Source organism: Lynx rufus, unplaced genomic scaffold (genome assembly GCF_022079265.1).
Source record: "Lynx rufus isolate CCGP_SWC_20201006 ecotype Redwood Valley unplaced genomic scaffold, mLynRuf1.p SCAF_2, whole genome shotgun sequence".
Taxonomy (NCBI): domain Eukaryota; kingdom Metazoa; phylum Chordata; class Mammalia; order Carnivora; family Felidae; genus Lynx; species Lynx rufus.
Genome location: NW_025814834.1, coordinates 94,553,882 through 94,578,580, shown reverse-complemented (window position 1 = coordinate 94,578,580; position 24,699 = coordinate 94,553,882). Strand labels below are relative to the sequence as shown.

The 24,699-nt window shown below is 39.8% G+C and overlaps 1 protein-coding gene across 1 annotated transcript in view; it reads right to left on the bottom strand.

Moving 5' to 3' along the window:
• Positions 1 to 1,698, bottom strand: part of MCM6 (minichromosome maintenance complex component 6) — a 40,583-nt gene extending 38,885 nt beyond the window's left edge. Inside the window, exon 1 of the mRNA XM_047084934.1 lies at positions 1,516 to 1,698. Coding sequence (XP_046940890.1) covers positions 1,516 to 1,622 — 107 coding nt within the window. The 5' untranslated portion in view covers positions 1,623 to 1,698. The remainder of the gene's footprint in view (positions 1 to 1,515) is intronic.
• Between the last annotated feature and the right edge of the window lie 23,001 nt (positions 1,699 to 24,699).

Genomic DNA, 24,699 nt, shown 5'->3' with positions numbered 1-24,699 from the left:
GGTGGCTAGGTGGGGTTAAGGATGGGATTTACATTCAAGACGGAAGTGGCTGACAGGTAAAGACACGGTAAGTTTCATTACCAGAGATAATGGAAAATGGCACCTTACCAGCATAAGGGAAGAAAGGATTGGTGCTGCCTGAAAGATTTACAGAGTTTCACAAAGGAGGTATGAGTCTTAAGCTGCGCTTTGAAAGATGAATAGCTGTCAGGCAGAGAATAACAATGCCAAAGACGGGGGATATAAATTATGGTTTCAAATGTATCAGAATTTCATGAGATGGCAGAATTATGCACAATAATAAAAGTGTGGAAACAACCCAAATGTCCATGGATGGATGAATGGACAAAAAGTGGTATATGCATACAGTGAAGTATTATTCAGCCTTAAAAAGAAATCCCGACACAATGCTGTACAGGTGGATGAACCTTGAAGACATTATGGTAAGTGAAATAAATTGGTCACAAAAGGCCAAATACTCCAAGTATAGCTCCAAGTACACGAGGTACACTAGAACAGTGAAAGTCATGGTTAAGTAGAATGGTGGCTGCCAGGTGCTGGGGTGGGGGGGGGGGTGGGGGGGAATGGGGACTTACTGTTTAGTGGCTGCAGAGTTTCAGTTCGGGAAGACCAGAGTTCAGTCGTTGGATGGTGGGGGCAGTTGCTTAACAAAGTGCATATACATACTTAATGACACCGAACTCTACACTTAAACAAGGTTAAATGGTAAGTTTTATGTATATTTTACAATTAAAAAAAATTTCACAAGACATTCCAAAGTCCATCCTCTTAGGGAAAGAAGTAATACATCTGCACGAAGTAACTGGCGGCAGAGGCGGAAACCCAGGCAGTGGGGGATTACGAGAGACCAGGAGCCTAGAAGGCAACTTAAAAAAAAAAAAAAAAAAGTGTGTGCGTGTCGGGGGGCTTGCGGTGGAAGGAAACGGAAGGATGGAGGGAAGGTGGGGAATACGCTCAGACACTTTGAAGCAGGTCAGGGCTCACTCACCCGAGCATCTGTCTGCCCTCAGGGTTCACTCGAGTGCCTTTATCTCCATGGGCTCCAAAGGCAGCCCGGGCCCTCGGCGCCCCCAACACCAGAGGCCTGGGTGCCCGGTCCCATCAGGACTCTGCAGGGGCTCCCACTCGGTCTTGCTACTACTTATGCTCCCCGAGCCTCCGTTTCCGCTCAGGTAACCAGGGGCGACGGGATCACCAGCCTTACAGGTTGTGAGGACGGAACGACGGGACCAAAGCGCTGCTCATACCCACGGCACTGGCAGTTTGAGGAAGGACTCAAGATGGGATTTTACCGCTCGCGGCGACCTGGCTAAGCCCCGAGTGGGGAATAGGACGCTCTGCAAGGCGCGCGGGCCCCCAGTTCCCCCCCAACATGCGCCGGCCCTAGGGCCCAGCCCGGCCCTGGGAGCCGCGAGTCGGCGGGCTCCCGGGCTCCGGAAGCGGACAGGGGCAGCTCGGGGAAGTTCCGCGAGGAAGGGGCGCCCGCGGACTTACTCCTCCAAGAAATCCAGGAACAGTTTCTGGCATTTCTCCGCCACCTCATCGCGGACTTCCAGGTGCTGGCTGCCGGCGCCCGGCTCCGCTGCCGCCGCGAGGTCCATGGCTGTTCAGTGCTAAGGGGCCGCCACCGCCACGCTCCACCACTACCAATCACTTCACCACAGACGCCACCACTTTGCGCGCGCCGCCGCCGCTACCGCCCGCCCCCTCGCCCACAGGGATTGCCGGAACCAATCGTGGCGCAGGAACTCGAGGATTTCGCGCCAAACCTGCCCAATGAGCGTGGCTTCTGCATTAGTCCAGCCCACGGAGCCGGGATTTCGCGCCAAATGCAAAGACCGGGAGGAAGCCAGTGGGTTCTGCCTTTGCGCCTGCGTAGTGTGGTCTTGTCGCTGGCAACTTGGTTTCTGCAACAGGTTTACGAGTGGGATCCGTGTCCCGGTGGCTTTTCACATGTTTTTCATATCATTTCACTGATATTAATTGAGCAGTAGACATAAAGCTCTATGGAGGAGAAAAATGAGTAAGATTCAGACCTGCTTGAGCCGTTGTAAGTGGAGGAAATATAACTGCAAGAGCCCAAAGAGATATAGACGTAGTACCAGGGACGGAGTTTGGCAGTTATTGTGGTTAATTCCCCTCTTAAACAGAACTGTTGGCTTGCGCCCTCTTGATTTTCTTTACTCCCTCTCAGGCCGTCTTTACCCCACTTCCTTCCACTTGCTTTTTTCCCATCTCTTTGGCTATTCTTGGTTAGCCGTGTATTGTTGGTGTCTCTTCTTTAGTGAGTTCCAGAAATGGTCTGGTCCCAGAGCCTTCATTTCTCCTGAAGCTCTTTTGGGCGACCCTCTTCACTCCTGTTGTTGTGGGATTGTTGAGCGAGCCCTGTCAAGAAGGAATTCTTGAGAGGTTTTACAGTGCAACTTAGCAATTTTAAGGACAGGACCTGTGGGTAGAAAGACCTGCACCTTTGCTGTATGAAAGCTGGTGGTTATATAGTGTTCAAGGGGGAGGAGGGGCCGTGCAGGGAGTATTAGATCATTACTGTTTTCTTCGAATTTCTACTTGTAAAACTACTTTCACAAGATTTCTCTCTTTCTATATTAAAAATGTAGCAACCAGCTAGATCCTTATCTGATAGATAAGGATCTGATAGATCCTTATCAGAACTATACAGGCTATATAGGTCAGCCTTCTAGACTAAAGGTGAGCATTTTTCTGCTTCTATCCCTCATCATCATAGCTTTTAGGTGCTGATGACTTCTACCTTGTGTATCACCAACTGGGACTCTTTGGCCTGTAAGAGATTAAGAGAAGCCTGGACCATTTCCTTTTTGAGGTTTCCACACATGAAAAATTTTTTTCTTAAAGCCAAACAGGGTGACAGAAGTTATAGTAATTACTTTAACACCAGCCCCCCCCCCCACAGATACACTCTTCACATACCAGATTTAACAAAACTGCTCATTGCTGATGTACTGCAGTGTATCTGAGACTGTATGTATTACCTCATTTGAAGGGGTTGGGAACCATTGTGGCCCTGTATCCCTCAGCTCTTCACAAGCTCCAGATTCTGGACATCACCACTTGGATGCATTTTAGGAGCCTCAGACTCACTGTGCTACGGGACAATCATAACCCTCATGCACTAAGAATGGATTCAGGAGATAACTAGAGCAGTTTGCCGACCCAACCGTGTCTCTTCCTCTCCAAAGTTCTCATCTTTCTTTACCATTTTTCCTTTCTGCCCTTCTCTTTCTCTTCTATCCTCAGCGTCAATTTCTCAGAGCTTTAGTCTCACGTACAGAAGGAAAAAGCAAGGAAAAAGAGTGCAGAGTTCCAGGCTAATTTGGAACGAGACTCGTTCAGAGAATTGGGATTTCCTCTTCTCAGCATTCCACAACTCACAGATCCTCCCTTCTTCCCTCAGACATGCACGTCTGACCCAGAATAGTAGCTCAGGTCTCCAAGTGAGGGTTGTGGGGACACCTTCCATAGCAGGAGGAGGGTGTGGGTTATGAAACATCTCTGTGCTATATCTCAGAGAGTTGTATGCCCGTGTGTGTGTGTGTGTGTGTGTGTGTGTGTGTGTGTGTTTAGGTCTGAGACTGCTATCCTTAGAAAGGCGTGCTTGCAAGGTTAGCCTTTGGCTGTCATTTGGGAACTTGACTGGTAAAAGTTTCCTACACTGATAAGACACTTTCCCTAAATGAAAAGGATGGCTCACTAGCCTAAAATGTTTGTGCAAACAATTTGGTTTGTGCTGAATTTATTCTAAGAACTGGAATCTTGATATGTGCTAGGTAGAGGGTGCCTGTGTGACCTGCTCCCAGTAAAAACTCCGAGATTCTTTAATGAGCTTCCCTGGTAGACAGTGTGACATGCATTGTCACAGTTTGATGCTGGGGCAGAATTAAATGCATTCTATATGACTCCATAGGAAGAGGATTCTGGGATGTTTGTGTTTGGTCTCCTTTGGACTGCTCCATGTGCATTTTCTCTTTGCTGATTTTATTTTCTATCCTTTTGCTGCAATAAATTGTAGCTGTGAGTATAATCATATGCTGAGTCCTGTGAGCATTCCTAGCAAATTATCAAAACTGAGGATGCTTTTGTGGACCCCCAGTACAACATACATATCTATTTTTACCTTCTTACTAAAGAGAATTTTAAACATAAACAAATGTAGACAGAATAGTATAATGGACTTCCATTATAAGCTGCAATATCCATCAACATGTGGCCATTCCTGCTCCAATCACACACCTCTCTGCTTTTCCTTCTTCATTATTACTATTATATATATATTTTTAAAATCTGTTTTAGAGTGGTCTTAGATTTACTAAAAATTGCAAAAGATAGTACTGGGTTCTTACATATTCAATGCCCATTTTTCCCTATTGGTAACATCTTACTTTAAAGAACCAACTTTTTAAATAACTTTTTAAAGAACCAACTTTGGCACAGTACTAGTAGCTAAACTACATACTTTTTATGGATTTTTCTAGTTTCCCCCTAATGTCCTTTTTCTTTTCTGGGATTCCATCCAGGATACCACATTACATGGAGTTATCATGTCTCCTTAGTCTCCTCTCGTCTGTGACAATTTCTTTAAAAAAAAATTTTTTTTTAAACATTTATTTATTTTTGAGACAGAGAATGAATGAGGGAGAGTCAGAGTGAGGGAGACACATAATCTGAAACAGGCTCTGGGCTCTGAGCTGTCAGCACAGAGCCCGACGCGGGGCTCGAACTCACGGGCCGCGAGATCATGACCTGAGCTGAAGTTGGACACTTAACTGACTGAGCGCCCCTTGTCTGTGACAATTTCTTAGACTTTCCTTGGTTTTGATGGCTTTGATAGTTTTGAGGTATACTGCTCAGATATTTTGCAAAACATTCCTTAGGTGGGATTTGTCTGATATGTTTGGCATGGTTAAACTGTGGTTATGGGTTTGGGAAGGAAGACCACAGAGGTAAAGTATGGTTCTCACCACTCTTTTATAATTTTACAAATCCTAGATATAATATCATTTCATATGTAGATATTTCAGAATGAATCTCTAAAAGATACAGGTTATTGGAATATTACTCAGTAATAAAAAAGAATGAGATCTTGCCATTTGTGACAACATGAATGGACCCAGAGGTTATTATGTGAAGTGAAATAAGTCAGGTAAAGACAAATACCAGATGCTTTTACTTACAAGTGGAATCCAAAAAACAAAACAAATGAACAAACCGAATCATAAATACAAAGAACTGATGATTGCCAGAGGGGAAGGAGGTGGGGGGGGGGAATGGGTGAAACAGGTGAAGGGGATCAAGAGGTACAAACTACCAGTTATAAATAAATCATTGAGATGAGAGTACAGCATAGGAAATATAGTCAATAAAATTGTAATAACAGATGGTGACAAATGGTGACTGTACTTATGGTGGTGAGCACTGAGTAATGTATACAATTGTTGAATCACTATGTTGTACACTTGAAACTAATATAACATTGGATGGCAACTATATTTCAATGATTTTTTTTTTAATTTTTTTTTTCAACGTTTATTTATTTTTGGGACAGAGAGAGACAGAGCATGAACGGGGGAGGGGCAGAGAGAGAGGGAGACACAGAATCGGAAACAGGCTCCAGGCTCTGAGCCATCAGCCCAGAGCCCGACGCGGGGCTCGAACTCACGGACCGCGAGATCGTGACCTGGCTGAAGTCCGACGCTTAACCGACTGCGCCACCCAGGCGCCCCTAATGGCAACTATATTTCAATTAAAAAGGGCTATTTTTCCTGAGACATATCTTTGGCTGGGAAGGAATCTTCCTTCAGACAGCTGTAGCAGAACAGATTAATGATGCTGATTCTTTTAAATCTAACTGTAATATTTTCCTGGTTTACCAATACTTTAATTTACTATGAATAAAACTAGCAGATTAAATTTTTATGTGATTTATTTTAGCCGATGTGCATTATTCAATAAGATATTTATCAAACATATGAAAATATCAAACATAAATTTTCTTTCAAACATAGTCAATCCCCATCTTATAAAATATGTAATATATCCAGGGGTGCCTGGGTGGCTCAGTCGGTTAAGCATCTGACTTCAGCTCAGGTCATGATCTCACAGTTCGTGGGTTCGAGCTCCGTGTTGGGCTCTGTGCTGACAAGCTTGGAGCCTGAAGTCTGCTTCAGATTCTGTATCTCCGTCTCTCTCTGCCCCTCCCCCACTTGTGCTCTATGTCTCTCTCTCTCTCAAGAATAAACATTAAAAAATTTTAAAAAATATATAATATATCCTACTTCTTACTAATAAAATAAAAAAATTTTATGCTAGCTACTGACCAATTAGGTTTCAGCAGTACTTGATGAAATGTCTTTTTAGTCATTTGCCTTTCTCTTTAGTTACTTCCATATGAGAAGTTTGAACATGATGTCTATCCAAAGTAGCAGTGTGAATGATGGCAGTTTTAGCTATTTTTATGTAATACTTATTTAATTTTTCCCCAAAGCTAAAAGTCAGAATTAGACACACACAAAGAGTTACTGAAAAAATATTTAAAACTGTCATCATACTTCTCATTTCATAATTTATTTAAACTATGCCTTACATTGTATTATTATAAATTAAAAGAATGAGAAACTGCATACAAGTTTATTGTTGTTTTTATAGCTTTTATAAAAATGGGTATGTTAGTGACATTATATCTATGTTATTTTAATATTGATTTGACTGCTTTTAATCATAAGTTTTATAAATTGTGTTCCATATTTTGTTTCCCAGTGGTTTTTAGACTATTTCTTGAAACAAGTACTAACATGTCTGAATTGAAAAATGAAGTTGTATTTTTTCTAACAAACAGTAAGTATGATTAAGCTGACTTACTATTTTTTTACTTTTTAATTTTTTTTAATATTTATTTTGAGAGAGAGACAGCGTGTGAGCAGGGGAGGGGCAAACACAGAGCAGGAGACACAGAATATGAAGCAGGCTCCAGGCTCTGAGCTGTCAGCACAGAGCCCAATACTGGGCTCAAACCCACAGACCATGAGATCATGACCTGAGCCAAAGTTTGACGGTTAACCGACTGAGCCACCCAGGCGCCCCATATTAAGCTGATGTAAAATGAGGATGGGCTTTGCTTAGTGGGTTAAATGGTGGACATTTCCCGGACTTTGAATGACCTAAATCTTCAGCTCCCAGATTTTGATGAAAACATATTTTTAAAAGATTATAAAATGAAAGCACTTCATTAAAAAATGAACACACATATATATGCCTAGCTTAAAGATACATACTGGACTATTTACAAAAGAAATTATATGATGTCAGAAATTTGTTCCTGAATAATTTGGCATCAGGAGAGATGGATGGTGGGCTTATAGGTCCAAGATAGGACTAGGTGATGGATACATGGGGGTGCATGGAGCTGAGCTGTCAAGTGTCTGAATAGCTGATTCAAGCAGCTAGCCCAAAATGAAAGTCTTAAATCCCTTACTGCTTTTAGCAAGTTACTAAAAATGGAAAAAGTAAAGACTTCTCTGTTGCACTTCCCCCATGGACTAATGAGTAGTGGAGGGTTAGGTGGATCAGTGCAGATGTGGGGGTCATCTCACTGTTGAGGGAGCCTTGAACAAAAGGCTACAGTGGTTTTATGGACACTGAGGTGGAGGGTAGAATGAAGGGGAAAGTACTGAGGTGGTGTGGGAAAAAAATGTCTTCAAGGTTTCACCTTCCTCTCTTCTATAAGGAGATCTCAGGAGACCTGAAGAAGACTTCTGCCCAAGGCTTCAGATAGAAAAACCTAAGAATGAAGTTTAGGAATGTAAATATGTGAAGAGTATGACCAGCCAAAGGGGTCTGAGTCCTTGACTGCATCTCTCTTCTGAGATTGTGATGCATTGGCTGTGTACCAGTCTGGTGTGGGGAAGGCACCTTTCCCCTATGAGGCCTTCCAGGTAAAGCCTTCATACTTACCTATGGCCAGGCCTGAAAGATCACAAATAGACTTTTAACCCGGAGCTGGACTCCTCAATCAGTAGACCCCATGGTAATTTGCCTACTGCTGTGCTATAAAGTGGGAATCTTAGTATGAGTTGTAGTATAGGATTCCATGTTGGTAGATCAAAATTTGTAAGCTGCTGGATATTGCTATAGATGAGGCTTTATGGAAAGGAAAAGGAAGGGGAGGGGAGGGGAGGGAAAGCGGGGCAGAGGGGAAGAGGAGGGGAGGGGAGAGAAGGAAAACCTATACCATAAGTATGTGTTGAGTCAAGTCAAGATGAATTGCTGACCTTTCTAGGGTAGAAGGGTCCAGTGTAATCAACGTGCTAAAAAGTGAATGGTTGGTTTCCTCAAGAGATGGTGCCATACTGGGGCTCAGCACTGATTTCTGTCACTGACAGATATGACATTTAGCAGTGAGAGTAATTAGATCAGCTTTGATGTGTGGAAACTCATACTGGGGCAACATACGCTATCTCTGTCACCTGACTACTCTTTCAAGAGCCTATTGTGCCAGTCTTGCAGTGGCTGATGACAGAAGCTGGCTTACATCAACTGGCCCAGTCACTCTGTATACCAATGCCTCTTCCATGGTGATTTTTCTCTGATGGGCATTAACTTATGACACTAAGGTCTTTACATTTTGTGCATATGCCTTTTCTATAAATCTCCTTATTCCCAATTTCCAATCTTCCTCTTTCCCAGCCTCCAACTAATCAGCATAGCCATTTCCTTTGCCTGTAAATGAATGCATAGCTTTACCTGGGACCACTTCTTTTTCTACACAAAACAGATAGCCAGAGGCACTGTCCACTGGGAGGATCTCAAATCCTTCAAGTCTACCCTTGAGTGGTAGTAGTGTACAACAGTAGTCACCTGTCAAGTCAGCCCAACCATTAACTAAGATGTTCCTTTTCTCCTCTGCCAACTGGTCTTAATCTTCTTTCCCCATCTACCCCATCAGATTATCCTGATTATCTGATTTACTTGCGCCTTTTTCTATTCATGTCCAGTCCCAGATGCCAATCACTATCTTATGACGGATTGCTTTTTTTTAATTTAACTTTATTTTTTATTTTTTAAAATTTACATCCAAATTAGTTAGTATATAGTGAAGCAATGATTTCAGTAGATTCCTTAATGCCCCTTACCCATTTAGCCCATCCCGCCTCCCACACCCCTCCAGTAACCCTCTGTTCTCCATATTTAAGAGTCTCTTCTGTTTTGTCCCCCTCCCTGTTTTTATATTATTTTTGTCTCCCTTCCCTATGTTCATCTGTTTTGTCTCTTAAAGTCCTCATATGAGTGAAGTCATATGATTTTTGTCTTTCTCTGACTAATTTCACTTAGCATAATACCCTCCAGTTCCATCCACGTAGTTGCAAATGACAAGATTTCATTCTTTTTGATTGCTGAGTAATACTCCATTGTGTATATATATATATATATATATATATATATATATATATACACACACACCACATTTTCTTTATCCATCCATCCATCGATGGACACTTGGGCTCTTTCGACACTTTGGCTATTGTTGATAGTGCTGCTATAAACATTGGGGTGCATGTGTCACTTTGAAACAGCACACCTGTATCCCTTGGATAAATGCCTAGTAGTGCAATTGCTGGGTCATAGGGTAGTTCTATTTTTAGTTTTTTGAGAAACCTCCATCCTGTTTTCCAGAGTGGCTGCACCAGCTTGCATTCCCACCAAAAATGCAAAAGAGATCCTCTTTCTCCATATCCTTGCCAACATCTGTTGTTGCCTGAGTTGTTAATGTTAGCCATTCTGACAGGTGTAAGGTGGTATCTCATTGTGGTTTTGATTTGTAGTTCCCTGATGATGAGTGATGTTGAGCATTTTTTCATGTGTTGGTTGGCTATCTGGATGTCTTCTTTGGAGAAGTGTCTATTCATGTCTTTTGCCCATTTCTTCACTGGATTATTTGTTTTTTGGGTGTTGAGTTTGTGATGGATTGCTTTTGACCCTTATAATTTGGTGGATCTGACAGAACCCAGCACATAATGGGAAGGTCTAGCCACATGTTACTTAATGTCCTATAGCCAGGTGCCCTATCTCCACCAGGGCCCTGTAGCAAGCCAGGGGCTATTTACTGAATGGTGTATAGTTTTTGCTGCAGATGGCATAGCATTGCTCCAGAAGCTACGGGGATTATGTTTGACTCTCCTATTGAGACCTCCTATAAAATCCTCAGGCAACTTTTCCCATCACTAATACTATTAGAACCATACATTCTGCTACTTGAACCACAGCCTGGACCTAGTGAAGAGACTCTCCTGTTGTAAGCACTACTCACACCTGACAGCATTCCATGTAGATGGGTCAGAAAAGTATTCTGTGAAGTAGTCTGTTAAGAGTTATTATTTAAAAAAAAAAGTTATTAGTTCTATGTATTTTGGACTTAGAAAGTAAAAATAAACTAGGATATTATTATTACTATTACTACTATTATTACAATTTTCGATGTCTTATAAAAAGTGGGGCAATTATAAAAAATGTTATGGAGGAAATCTCTCTTTAATCCACAGTCGTGAATGTAGCACAGTGCCTTCTGCAAGTACTGCTGTAGTAACTGTCAGGGCAAAAGGAAGGAATCCCAGTGAGCAGATCTTTTAGGATGCTCTTCAATGATAGGTTTCTTTAAAAACATTCAAGAGGGTCAGCTGGCTGGCTCAGTTTGTTGGGCGTCCAACTTTAGTTCAGGTCATGATCTTGCAGTTTGTGAATTCAAGCCCCGCATCGGGCTCTGTGCTGACAGCTCAGAGCCTGGAACCTGCTTCAGATTCTGTGTCTTTCTCTCTCTCTGCCCCTCCCCTGCTCATGCTGTTTCTCTCTCTCTCTCAAAAATAAATATTAAAAAGAAATTAAAAAATGAAAAAATTCAAGAAGTGCTTTTCTTTCCTATCACCTTAAAATAAAAATGAAAACAAAACACACAAAAAAACAGAACCTTTAGTATTTGAAATGACAGTCACATGCGCATTTTCAAAATCCATTTTGTATATATGTTTAACCTCACCATGTCTGCTTGCCTTGTTATGGCAAAAAAAACAACAACAGAATTTTGAAATTAGTATTTTAACCTTTTTCATTATTGTTATATTTGTGGTGGTGATCTGTGATCAGTGATCTTTGATGTTATTATAATTGTAATTGTTTTGTGGCACCACAAACCATGCCCATACGATGGTGAACTTAATTGACAAATGTGTGTGTTCTGACTGTTCCATCTACCAGCCATTCCCCCATCTCTCTACCTCTCCTTGGGCCTCCCTATTCCCTGAAACACAACAATATTGAAATTAGGCCAATTAATAACCCTACAATGGCATCCAAGTGTTCACGTGAAAGGAAGAGTCACACATCTCTCACTCTAAATCCAATGCTGGAATGATTAAGCTTAGTGAGGATGACATGTTAAAAGCTGAGATAGGCTGAAAGTTGGGCCTCTTGTGCCAAAGAGTTAGCCAAGTTGTAAATGTGAAGGAAAAGTTCTTGAAAGAAATTAAGAGTGCTACCCCAGTGAACAATAGCTAAACGACAAGAAAGCGAAACAGCCTTATTGCTGATATGCATAAAGTTCTAGTGGTCTGGATAGATCAAAGCAACCACAACACTTCCTTAACCAAAGCTTAAACCAGGGCAAGGCTCTAGCTCTCTTTAATACTTTCTCCCCCTAACATTTATTTATTTTTGAGAGCAGGGGGGAAGGGCAGAGCGGGGGCGGGGGGGGGGGGATAGAGGATCTGAAGCAGGCTCTGTGCTGACAGCAATGAGCCCAATATGGGGCTTGAACCCATGAACCATGAGATCATGACCTGAGCATGACCTGATGCTCAACCGACTGAGCCACCCAGGTGCCCACTCCTAGCTCTCTTCAATTCTGAGAGAGTTGAGGAAGCTGCAGAAGAGAAATTGGAAGCTAGAAGAGGTTGGCTCATGAGGTGTAAGAAAAGAAGCCATCTGTGTAACATAAAAGTGCAAGGTGAAGCAGTGAGTACTGATGTAGAAGCAGCAGCAACTTATGTAGGACATCAGCCTAAAGTAACTACTAACGTGGATTACACTAAACAGATTTTCAATGTAGACAAAATAGTCTTCTATTGAAAGAATATGCCACCCAGGACTTTCATAGCTAAAGAGAAGTCAATGCCTGGTTCCAAAGCTTCAGAGGACAGGCTGATGTTAGCAGCTAATGCAGCTGGTGATGTGAAGTTTAAGCCAGTGCTTACTTACCATTCTGAATATCCTAGGGCCCTTACGAATTATGCTCATGCTACTCTGTCTGTGGTCTATAAACAACAAAGCCTGGATGAAAACACTTCTATTTACAACATGGTTTATTGATTATTTTAAGCACACTGTTTGAGACCAACTTCTCAGATAAAAGATTCCTTTAAAATTATTACTGCTCAGTGACAATGCAGCTGGTCACCCAAGAGCTCTGATGGAGATGTGCAATGAGATGAATGTTTTCATGTCTGCTAACACAACATCCAGTCTATAAACCATGGATCAAGGAGTAATTTTGACTTTCAAGTCTTATTATTTAAGAAATACCTTTCAGGTATTGGCTGTGGCTCCAATGGATGATGATTCCTCTGATGGAGCTGGGCAAAGACAATTGAAAACCTGAAAAGGATTCACCATTCCAGATGCCATTAACAACGTTCATGATTCATGAGAAGTGGTCAAAATATCACAAACAGGACTTTGGAAGAAGTTGATTCCAACTCTAATGGATGACTTTGAGAGGTTCAAACTTCACTGGAGGAAATAGCAGGAGAACTAGAATTAGAAGTGGAGCCTGAAGGTGACTAAATTGCTGCTATTTTTTTTTTAATTTTTATTTCCAATGCATCAGAAAAAACACTGGTTAATGGTTCAGTTAGATCAACAAAGTTAATATGACTGAGGGGAAACTTATGTCATCAACTGCAGAATTGCTTCTATCTTAAGATAAAAATGTAATGGATGAGGAATTCCTTCTTATGGATGAACAAAGAACGTAGTTTCTTGAGATGGAATCTCCTCCTGATGAAGGTTGTTGAAATGACAACAAAGGACTTAGGATATTATATTAATTTAGTTGATAAAGCGGTGGCAGGGTTTAAGAGGATTAATTCTAATTTTGAAAGAAGTTCTACTGTGGGTAAAATATTATCAAACAGTGTTGCATGCTACAGAGAAATTGTTCATGAAGGAGTCAACTGATGCAGCAAGCTTCATTGTTGTCTTATTTTAGGAAGTTGCCACAGCCAACCCAACCTTTAGCAACCGCCACCCTGATCAGTCAGCAGGCATCAACATGGAGACAAGACCCTCTACCAGGCAAAAAGACTACAACTGGCTGAAACCTGGGATGATGGTTAGTTAGCACTTTTTACCAACAAAATACTTTTTTTTTTTTTATTAGACAACAGAAATGTATTTCCCCCCAAATCTGGAGTCTAGAAACCTGACATAGGGTGTCAGCGGGCTTAGTTTCTTCTCAGGCTTCTCTCTTTGGCTTGTAGATGGAGATTTCCTTGTCTTCACATGATCGTCCTTCTGTGCCCATATCCTTATCTCCTCTTCTTATAAGGGCACCAGTCATGCTGTGTAAGAGTCCATACTGATAACCTCATTTTAACTTCATTATCTCTTTAAACATACTATATCTAACTACAGTCACATTGTGAAGTACGGGGCAGGGATCACAAAGTCAACATATGAATTTCGCATACACAATTCAGTCCATGACAAAGGTCTTGGGTCATAATGCAAATTAAGGCCCAAGCTGGAGAGTATATATGTACATATGTATTTATGTACATATATATTATTTACTTGCAATTATTTTTTTTGAGACACAGTAAGTTTGAGATGCATTGAAATCTGTTCACCACTTTGTGCTAGCAGAGCCCAATCCTTCTTATGAGCCACCCCTTAGAGTAAATACAACACCTAGGATTAAAGGGGTCCTCACATGATCTATAGAGGAGGCAAGCTTTCTCAGAACTCTTCTGAGGACAATAATCCCATTCATGAGGGCTCCACACTCATGACCCATTGTAATTCAAATTACCTCCCAAAGACCTCACCTAATCCTATTGCATTAGAGGATAGGAATTCAATATACGAATTTTAGTGAACATAAACATTTATTTCATAATATCACTCACAAGGACTTGATCTACTGTATACTTTCTGTTGTTGAATGAGCCTGGAGCTTTTGCTGAAAGATTTCCCAATTCACAGCACTCCTAAGGCCTTTGTCCAGCCTGAACTCTGTGATGATAACTAAGGTCAGTGTGACTGATAAAAGATTTCCCACATTCACTGCACTCATAAGACTCTTTTCCTGTGTGAATTCTCTGGTGTTGAATGAATGTTGCCTTCCACTTAAAAGATTTCCCACATTCATGACACAAAGCTGTTCACCTGAGTGAAACTTTATGTGTACATTGAGGCTATTTTTCTCAGATAAATGGCCTTCCACATTCACTGCACTCATCAGGCCACCAAAGTGCTTTTAAATGAAGGGATGTACATTGGTATTTTAGACATAATGCTATTACATACTTCACAGACTACAGTATAGTGTAAACATAACTTTTATATGCACTGAAAAACCAAAATAATTCATTTGACTTGCTTTATTGAGATATTCACTTTATTGTGGTGGTCTGGAATGGATGCACAGTATCTCCAAGGTATGCCAGATGTTAATTTGAAAATTATTTCCGTAAAGATGTGACTAAATTAGAAAAATGGATAACTATTTTGAAGCTGAAATAATATATATATGTGTGTGTATCTATATCTATATCTATACCTATATCTATATATCTGTATACATACATATGTATGTATATAGAGATATTTTTTAAAGTTTATTTATTTGAGACAGAGAGAGAGAGAGAGAGAATCCCAAGCAGGCTCTGCACTGTCAGCACGGAGCCTGATGTGGGGCTCAAACTGAGGAACCGTGAAATCATGACCTGAGCTGAAACCAAGAGTCAGACTGAGCTACCCAGGCGTCCCCTACTTATTATTTTTTTAATGCTTATTTATTTTTGCCAGAGTACAAGCAGGGAAGGGGCAGAGAAAGGGGGACAGAGGATCTGAAGTGGGCTTTGTGCTGACAGGAGTCAGCCTGATGTGGGGTTCGAACTCATGAACCTCTAGATCATGACCTGAGCTGAAGTTGGACGCTCAATCAACTGAGCCACCCAGGTGTCTTCCCCCCTACTTAAAAAGCAGATAGGAAAAAGGCAAAGGGTTAAAAATGATGTTACCATTTATATCTTTTCAGACCTCCGTCAGTGCATGCACATATTTGGATATGTACATATAATTTTCCATACACAGTGTGAAATGGTATCTAGGTTAAGGTCCTGGTGGGAAACATACGGCACACTCAGGAGTGATATGCTCAAAGACAGCTTTGCGAAGTGGTCAAAAACAAAGGTTTGGGAAGTTTAAAGAAAACAGAAAGGGATGGTGATGCACCCTGGAACCAGCAACTATAGAAAGCTATTGCTGCCTCTGTGTCTGAAGGGGTAAAGAGAGACAGCACTAACTGGAACCTGAGAAGAAGCTGTGGCTATACACAGGGTGCTGTAACCTTCTGCTCAGTGCAAGCTGTGTCTTTCGGGGAGGAGAGCAGCCATGGCCAAAATGTGGCCCAGCAGAGAAGGAAAATAAATATCCTGGCCTTTCTCTTCTCCTTCCTTCTAATCTCCTATTGGTGCCTTCCAAAGACCAAATCCAATTAGAAGCCTTTGAGAAGGGTACCTGGTTGACACAGTCCATAGAAGCTGGACTCCCAGGGTACACAGCATGAGCAAAGAAGGGCAGTGAGTGGGATAAGGGGAAAATAGAGAATGCCCAGCTTACATAAAGAGACTGAAATAACAATGAATATATATATGTAGTCCTAGCTTGGCATGGCTCTGATACAGACAGCTTTCAGGTACCACTGTTCCATTAAATTACACCAGACTTCTAACAACTTGGTTCAAATTCCAGTTATTATGGTGTATTAACTGAGTAACTGCATAAACACTGCTAGCTCTCCAGTTCACAAATCACTCCGCAAATAACAGATGTTCATCATGTTCAGTGACCAATCATATCACTTATAGAGAGCAAAGTGTATAGTTGTGTTTCCTCCTTGTCTTCCTCTAATGAAGTAATGTGACATTTTACAAAGGCAGATAATTGAAAGAGGGAATTGGCCAACAAAGATGAAAGTAATGCAAAGAAAAAGAGAACTCCATAAGTGAAATCTGAATCGAATGTACATGGAGTTATAGGAAAAATAGCTGGCTGGGGGCACCTGGGTGGCTCAGTCGGTTGTGTCAGACTCTTGGTTTTGGCTCAGGTCATGATCTCATGGTTTGTGAGTTCAATTCCCGTGTCGGACTCTGCACTGATGGTGTGGAGCCTACTTGGGATTCTCTCTCTCCCCCTCTCTCTCTGCCCCTCCCCAACTGGCACTGTCTCTGTATCTCTCAAAAATAAATAAATAGACTTCAAAAAAATAGCTGGCCATGGTAACATTGCCCTATTTGAGAAACTCCAGATATGCAGCTAGAGGAACTTAGCAAAGATGAACTTACTGAGATAAACAAGGATTGTGATGGAAAGGATGAAGATGTCTCAGAGGAAGTGACCACAGCAAAACGTTTCACATTACAGCAATTCTTGCAGATATTTCATGACACTGAAAGTACAAAGGATAAAGTGCTGGAGGCTTATCTGAATGTAGGAAGGAGTGTGGTAATTCATCAAAGCATAGGAGAGTTGGTCACTCCATGCGGTAAGTTATATGACTAGAAGAAGACCAGCACTGTTCAAATTACTCTTGCTAAATATTTTTTACAGAAGAATGAAACACCTGAATTCTCAATGTTTTAATATTTTTAAATTATAAGGTACTAAATAACTGTTAGTTTTCTCATTTTTAAATGTTTGACGAATTTTAAAGGTCTTAAAACAATCCTATTTCCCTCCCTTTTTACATTGCTTTGCAATTTAGTTTGTATGATTTTTAGGGTCCTACACAACTGTTCAAAGCAAGGACTGCCTTGTTGTGTTTTCCAATGACTGATTAACATTCTATAACATGGATAAAAACATTATTTAATGGAAATTTGGGTTGTTTGCATTTTTTTCATGCTGTAATAAATATCCTTATGATGTCTTTTTTTTTTTTTTTTTGGTGTGCATCTGTATTGTTAGGAAAAATTCTAAGAATGACAGGTCAAAGGCCTATGCATATTCACATTTTGTTTAGGGTTAGGATGAAAAAAACATTTTTTTTAAGTAGGCTTTACGCCCAGGATGTGGAGCCCAACACAGGGTCTGAACTCATGACCCTGAGATCAAGACCTGAACTGAGATCAAGAGTCAGACACTCAAGGGACTGAGCCACCCAGGTGCTCCTCACAATCACATTTTGCTGCTAATCTGCCTTCCAGAAAAGCTGGCTGATTGCCAGTTTACACTTCACCAACAGTGCCTCAAAGTTTCCAATTCTCCATCCTGTTGCAAACAATAAGCATGTCTTATCATCACCAGTTTGGTATCTCATTGATGTTTCAATTTGATTGTCAGAGAAGTTGAAAACCTTGAAGAGATAAGGTTTTGTTTGTTTATTTATTTATTTTTAAAGAGCTAATATTTATTTATTTTTTATTTTTTGGAGAAAGAGAGAGAGCGTGCAAAGGGAGAAAGAGAGGGAGAGAGAGAGAATCTTAAGCAGGTTCCATGCTCAGCATGGAGACCTGTGCAGGGCTTGTTACCATGACCCTGGGATCATGACCTGAGCTGAAATCAAAAGTCAGACTGAGCCACCCAGGTGTCCTGAAGAGATAAGGTTTTAAAATGTTATTTGGAAAATCGTGGGAGTAATCCCTACGATTACTCATGTTGTAAGTAGAGCGTTTACTTGCTCTAGGGACATAATGATGTCTTGATCTATTAAAAACAGCGGCAGCCACCAGTCCATCTCTCTGAGCAGCATTTAAGAGTCTGGTGGCTTGTTTTAATTAAGCAAAGTAGGAACAAGCAAGGATTTGAAGAAAGAGTGTACAAAAAAGTGGTAAGACTTTGCAAACTGGTGGCCACCACTCTTAGCCAGATGGCTTGTTTTTAAAAGCCTCTGGGTCACACTTTGGTCTTTCAATTAAATATATACACACACGGTTAGATTTAGGAATTTAAAAATAAACCCCTGTGTAAAAACATCTTGTTCTGGGCTTATTATTAATAGTTTCATCCCTGAACTACCAAAATTAACCAATCAATTTATAAGTAGTATCAGACACAAACCATGTACTCAACATTTTGCTATGAATATGAGGCTACAAAAACTTTAAGATGTGGTCCCTGCCCTTAGAATATCTGTTCAGAGAATATATTTTATATGCCTAGAACTATAAATGAGCTTTTACCTGGATCTCTCTTTTAGTCCTCACAATCCTGCAAGGTAGGCATTAAATCTACACATGAGGAGAGCTGAGACTTGATTACACTCCTATATCAGGTCTGACTCCTCATTACTACACCAAATTGGTTTTTTTTAAAACGTTTATTTATTTTTGAAAGAGATAGCATAGGAACGGGGGAGGGGCACAGAGAGAGACAGCAAGATTCCCAAGCAGGCTATGCACTGTCTTTGCAGAGCCCAATGTGGTATTTTACACCATGAACTGTGAGATCATGACCTGAGCTGAAACCAAGAGTTGGATGCTTAATAAACTGGGCCATCCAGGCACCTCACTACACCAAATTGTTTAAACAATTCAGTTGAAGAGGCACCAGGGTGGCTCAGTTGGTTGAGTCTGACTCTAGATTTCAGCTCAGGTCATGATCTTGAGGTTTGTGAGATGTAGCCCTGCACTGGGCTCTGTGCTGACAGAGCAGAGACTGCTTGGGATCTTCTCTCTCCCTCTCTCTCTCTGTTAAATTAAAAAACTTAAAAAAAAATCCAGTTGAGGGGGCCTGGGTGGCTCAGTCGGTTAAGTGTTTGGCCTCAGCTCAGGTCATATTCGTGCGTTCAAACCCCTTGTTGGGCCCTGTGCTGACAGCTCAGAGTCTGGAGCCTGCTTCAGATTCTGTGTATCTCTCTCCTGCTTGCACTGTCTCTCTCGCTAAACATTAAAAAAATTAAGAAAAATCCAGCTGAAGAAATAATAGGAATGAAGAGTAACAAGAAATTTTAACTTATATTTTTAAAAGTTTATTTTTGAGAGAGAGAGAGAGAGAGAGAACACAAGTGGGGAAGGGGCAGATAGAGATGGGAGAGAGAGAGAATCCCAAGTAGGCTCCACACTGTCAGCACAGAGCCTGATGTGGGGTTCGAACTCACAAACCATGAGATCATGACATGAGTTGAAGTTGGATGCTTAACTGACTGAGCCACCCAGGCGTACCAAGAGTAACAAAAGTTTTAGACAAAAATTAAGGTGGAAACCCTGTGGTCTTAATAGTAAGGTGGTAGTTTTTTATGGGTTGAATAGCCTGGGGTATATTCAATTGGATAGATCAATTATTTGGAAGATCCTGAGCAGCTTTGGGAGCAGAACAGCCATTCTTGAAAGTGTGTAGGATCTTGGGAGACAGACGCAGGTGTTGGAAAGGAAGAGTTGAAGGAACTTTGCCAGGGTCCCATGAATAAAAAGAAAACACACTGCGGCTGAGCAAAGGGAAGGAATGACAGATGCAGCTCATCTGAAGGGTCAGACATCAAGGGGCAGGTGGTGTGGGTTCTGCTGTACTGATGAGGTAGAGGTAATGTATCACACAGCGGAACAAAGGGCTACTCCGGCTGGTGGAGTTAACCATAGTCCTTTGTGCAGGGTGTTGACATTGGACGAAGTGGCAAAACAAAAATGTTTGTTTTAAACAGGGTCCATCGGACTTTTGAGAAACTGAAGCCACCAGATAACAAATACAACTCAAATTCTAGAGAAGTCCTCAAATGCCAGCAGGGTGAATTAGAACAGAAATTAGGAGAATGTTGTATTTTCTCTACAATTAGTGCCAAAGCCACTATCACTAAGGTGTTTGTAACTGTGGCCTTAAAAAAACCAGGCTGGCCCATGGGAAAGAATATTTTAATGGTCTCAATACTTGTAGACACGTCAGTTAGATCTCAATAAATCTGGAAAAAATAAAAGAACTCCACCCTTTTAAAAAACCACCTTCCAGAGCTTGTAGGAGCTGTTTGCTGAAAAATATATTTTCATATGACCCATCTGTATAGTAATGTACTTCAAGGAAAAAAATTTAAGTCTTAAACATGTTTCAGCTTTAGTTAACAAAGTTTTATTTCATAAAGTGCTCTTAACTATAAATAAGTGAAAGAGAAAAAATAAATCTGAAATAGTTACTTATGCAATGCAAGAAATGGTCCATGGCAAAAGCTTCAGAACAAATTTGACTCTACCCCAGTGGAATCCTTTGTTGCTCCATGCAACTGCCAGAGAACTTCCTGTGGAACCTGCTACCCTCACAGCCCCTGCAAAAGCCAACTGGGCAACAACTCAGTGTGAAAACTACTGTGCTAAGAGATAGCATGTACTCATTGTTCATATGTTATTTTCTTCCTTCATATTATAATCATGTTCCTGAAGAGGGTCCACAGGGTTTACATGTGATAACTCTATGTGAACACATGTCAAGAACAAAACCAACAGAAAACCAGGCAAAAATGTTTTGTAGGACAGTATGATAAAGAATTTATTGAAAGCATAAATGATGGCCTAATTCCCACCAAATATATGAACAAAAATAGGCATAAATAAGGTAAGAACTAATTAAACATTTTAGAAATGAAAAATATAGTCACTGAAATAAAAAAATGCAATAAATGGGGTTAATTTTAGACTAGGCATATTTGAAGAGTAATTAAATCAATTAGAAGACAGCACTCATGGAGTTCATGGAGAAGAACTCATCCAGAACACAGAACAAAGATGAAAAACATGAGAATAGAGACCCAACAGAGTAGTTAGTGGCCCAAATTTAGCCAACTGGAGTTTTAAGAAAAAAAGGGAGACAATAGTAAAGCAGTATTTGAAGAGACACTTGCTGAGAATTTTTCATAACTGAAAATAGATGTGGGTCTTAGACAAAAAGCACATTCATTCCTGAGCAAGATAACTATTGAATAGATCAAAATTGGTAGCAGTTCAAAGATAAAGACACAACTTAAAAGCTGCCAAGGAAAGAAGCCAGGTTATCTGCAAAGGAAAACAACCGTACTGATAGTAAACTGTTCATAGACAATAAGAGAATTTAATGGTGTAATATTTCAAAGTGCTAAGGGAAAAATAACTGCCAACCTAGAATTTTATACTGAGCCAAATTATCATTCAAGAGGACAAGATACTTTGAGTTTATAATCAACAGGCTCTAACTTAAAGACATAAGAAAAGAGGTACTTTAGTAAGAAGAAAAGTGAACCCTGATGAAATGTACAGATATAAAAAAAGGCACAAAACTTGATAAAAATAAAGGTCAGTATATTAACTATGGTCTATAAAAAATAAAACTGAAACTTAGCAAACTAGGGGGAAAAAAACCTTAAAGAAAGTAGAAGGAAGGAAAATGATATAAAAGCAGAAATTAATGAACAAAAAACCAAAAGCACAGACAGGATCCATAGGACCAAAGCTAAAGACATTAGGTGAAGAGATTTAAAAAACAGATGTCTAAAAAAAAAAAAAGTACAACAAGATTAAAACATTTTAAAACTGTAAGAGAATTCTATGAGCCTTATCCTATTAAACATAAAACTTTCTATCTCAAACAAACTTTCCAAAAATGAGAGGCTGATATGGCATAGATATACAAACTGGAAAAGAAAAATATAAAAAAACAATGGCTATAAACAGAAACATAAAATCCTTAAACATGAAATTAGTAACTATAAATAGACTATAAACGTTAAGAATATATATTATAGTCTCTGAGCAATCACTAAAAAACAATACAAAGAAGTTCAATTAAAATATCAATAGGAAAATGAAATGCTAAAAAATATTTAAAGTCATTAAAAAAAGTCAAGAAAGGAAAAACAAAAAACAGGAGACAAAGTAGGAAACATTAAATGGTAGATACAAATCTAACCATATAAATAACTACATTAAATCTTTTGGGAAAAATTTTCCAATTAAAATGTGGAGATTGTCAGAATGTATAAACAAGATCCAACTATATGCTGTCTATAAGAAATCCAGTAAACACAAACATAGGTGGGCTGAAAGTAAATGACGGAAAAAGATATGTGCTAACAATAAGCACAAGATGGAAATGGCTATATTAAGTTAGATAAAACAGATTTTAAGTGAGAGCATTACTAGAGTTGTAAAAAGGCATTTCATCAGATTACAAGTCCAATTCATCAGAAAGATGTAAAAATCGTTAACAGTATATATGGCTAATAACATAAAGAATGTGTCAAAATACCCGAATCAAAATTTTACAGAAAAGGAGAAAAATTCCAAAGTCGTCTGTCAAATTTCTTTTTTTTTTTTACAATATTTTTTTAATGCTTATTTTTGAGAGAGAGACATAGGGCATGAGAGAGCACGAGCAGGGGAGGGGCAGAGAGAGGGAGACAGAGGATCCGAAACAGGCTCTGTGCTGACAGCAGAGTCTGACACAGGGCTCAACTCATGAGTTGTGAGATCATGACCTGAGCTGAAGTCAGACACTCAACTGACTGAGCCACCCAGGAGCCCCTCATTTGTCAAATTTCAGTGATTGATGGACCTAGACAAAAAACACAGTAAAAGATAGAGTTCCTTTTTTTTTTTTTGTAATTTTTAAAAAATGTATTCTTTATTGTTCAGAGAATGAGAGGACACAGCACGAGTGGAGAGGGGCAAAGAGAGGGAGACACAAAATTCGAAGTAGGCTCCAGGTTCTGAGCTGTTAGCACAAAGCCCAACACAGGGCTTGAAACCACAAACTGAGATCATGACCTGGGCCAAAGTCAGACATCTAACTGACTGAGCCACCCAGGCACCCCAAAATGGATTAGTTCTGAACAACACTATCAACACTATTTCTATCAGTACACTCAACAGGGACAGAATATACATTCTTTCCAGAAGCACACGGTTAGATTTACAAAGAGATGTGAAGAATTAGTACACGGAACACCAAACAGTACAAAACATTGCAAGGTGAAACTGAAGAAGACCTAAAAGTCATTCATAACAGAAACTCTTAACAAATGGAATCTCATTAACCTGACAAATGGCATCTATTCAAAAACCTATAGAAAACATCACACTTAATCCTGAGACTTCAGAAGTATTTAAGTTAAATAGAAACCAAAAAAAAAAAAAAAAGCATGGTCCCATCACTGCTTTCATTCAACATTCTACTTAAGGGCTCAACTAATGCAATAAGGAAATATGATGTAAGAATTAGGCAGGAAGAGATGAAACTCCTTATCTGCCAGACACTATTCTACCTGCTAGGCACTGTTCTAAGGGTTTTTCACTTTTTAATCCCCACAATAGTCCATGAGATAAGATTATGCAAATGAGGAAAGTTGAGGATAAGCAAGTTACCCAAGTTTATACAGCTAATGAACAACAAAATCAGGATTTGAATCCAGGCAGTAGAGCCACAGAATCTATACCATTTACTACTGTGTTATCCTCCTATCTATCTACTTTGAAAATTAAGTCAATACAAACTATAGAACTAAGAGTTCAGGTATGTTGCTGCAAAAAAAAAAAAAAAAAGTAACATAAAAAACTGGTAAGTGTTCTTATGCCTTCATAACAAAAAAAAATTTTTTTTAATGTTTATTTTTGAGAGAGAGTGAGAGTGCTAGCAGGGGAGGGGCAAAGAGAGAGGGAGACACAGAATCTGAAGCAGTCTCCAGGTTATGAGCTGAAAGCACACAGCCCGATGAGGGGGCTCAAATGCATGAATGGTGAGATTATGACCTGAGACAAAGTCAGACGCTTAACTGACTGAGCCACCCAAGTGCCCCAGTAACTATTAAAAAATGTAATAGGAAGAAGATCCCATTCCCAATAGAAAAAAATAGTAAGATACTCTAGCATAAACTAAAAATTAAAAAAAAAAAAAACATTTCAAAAGATGGTAAAGAGTACCAACATATTTTACAGTTAAAGAAAAAAAATACCAAAAAATTAAAGGATAGACTAAAGAGAAGAAAATTCCAAGTCTTTCCAAATTATTCTACAGACTTAAGGTAATTCCAATCAAAATCTCAGAATATACATACCAAATAAATCTGCAAAACGATACTAGACAATGTTAATGAGAACTATTTAGCTAAAATATGAAACCATGAAAATTAAAAAAACACTGAATTCATGTAATAGTTCTAGCAGGATAGGATCAGAGTGGGTACACAGGACACCTTAACTGTCTCCACGTCTTTTCCCCTGAAAAAGGAAATAAAGTATTTGAAAGCAAATATGACAATGTTAAGATTTGATAAAGCTGGGTGGCAAGTACAGGGGGTGTCCTTTTTATCATATCTAATCTGGTTGGCATATTTGGAATACTTCATAATAAATAAAAAAGATCATATCATTTTAGGACTTTACAGACTGTTTACTTTGAAAGAAGCTATAATTCTATGAATTTGAG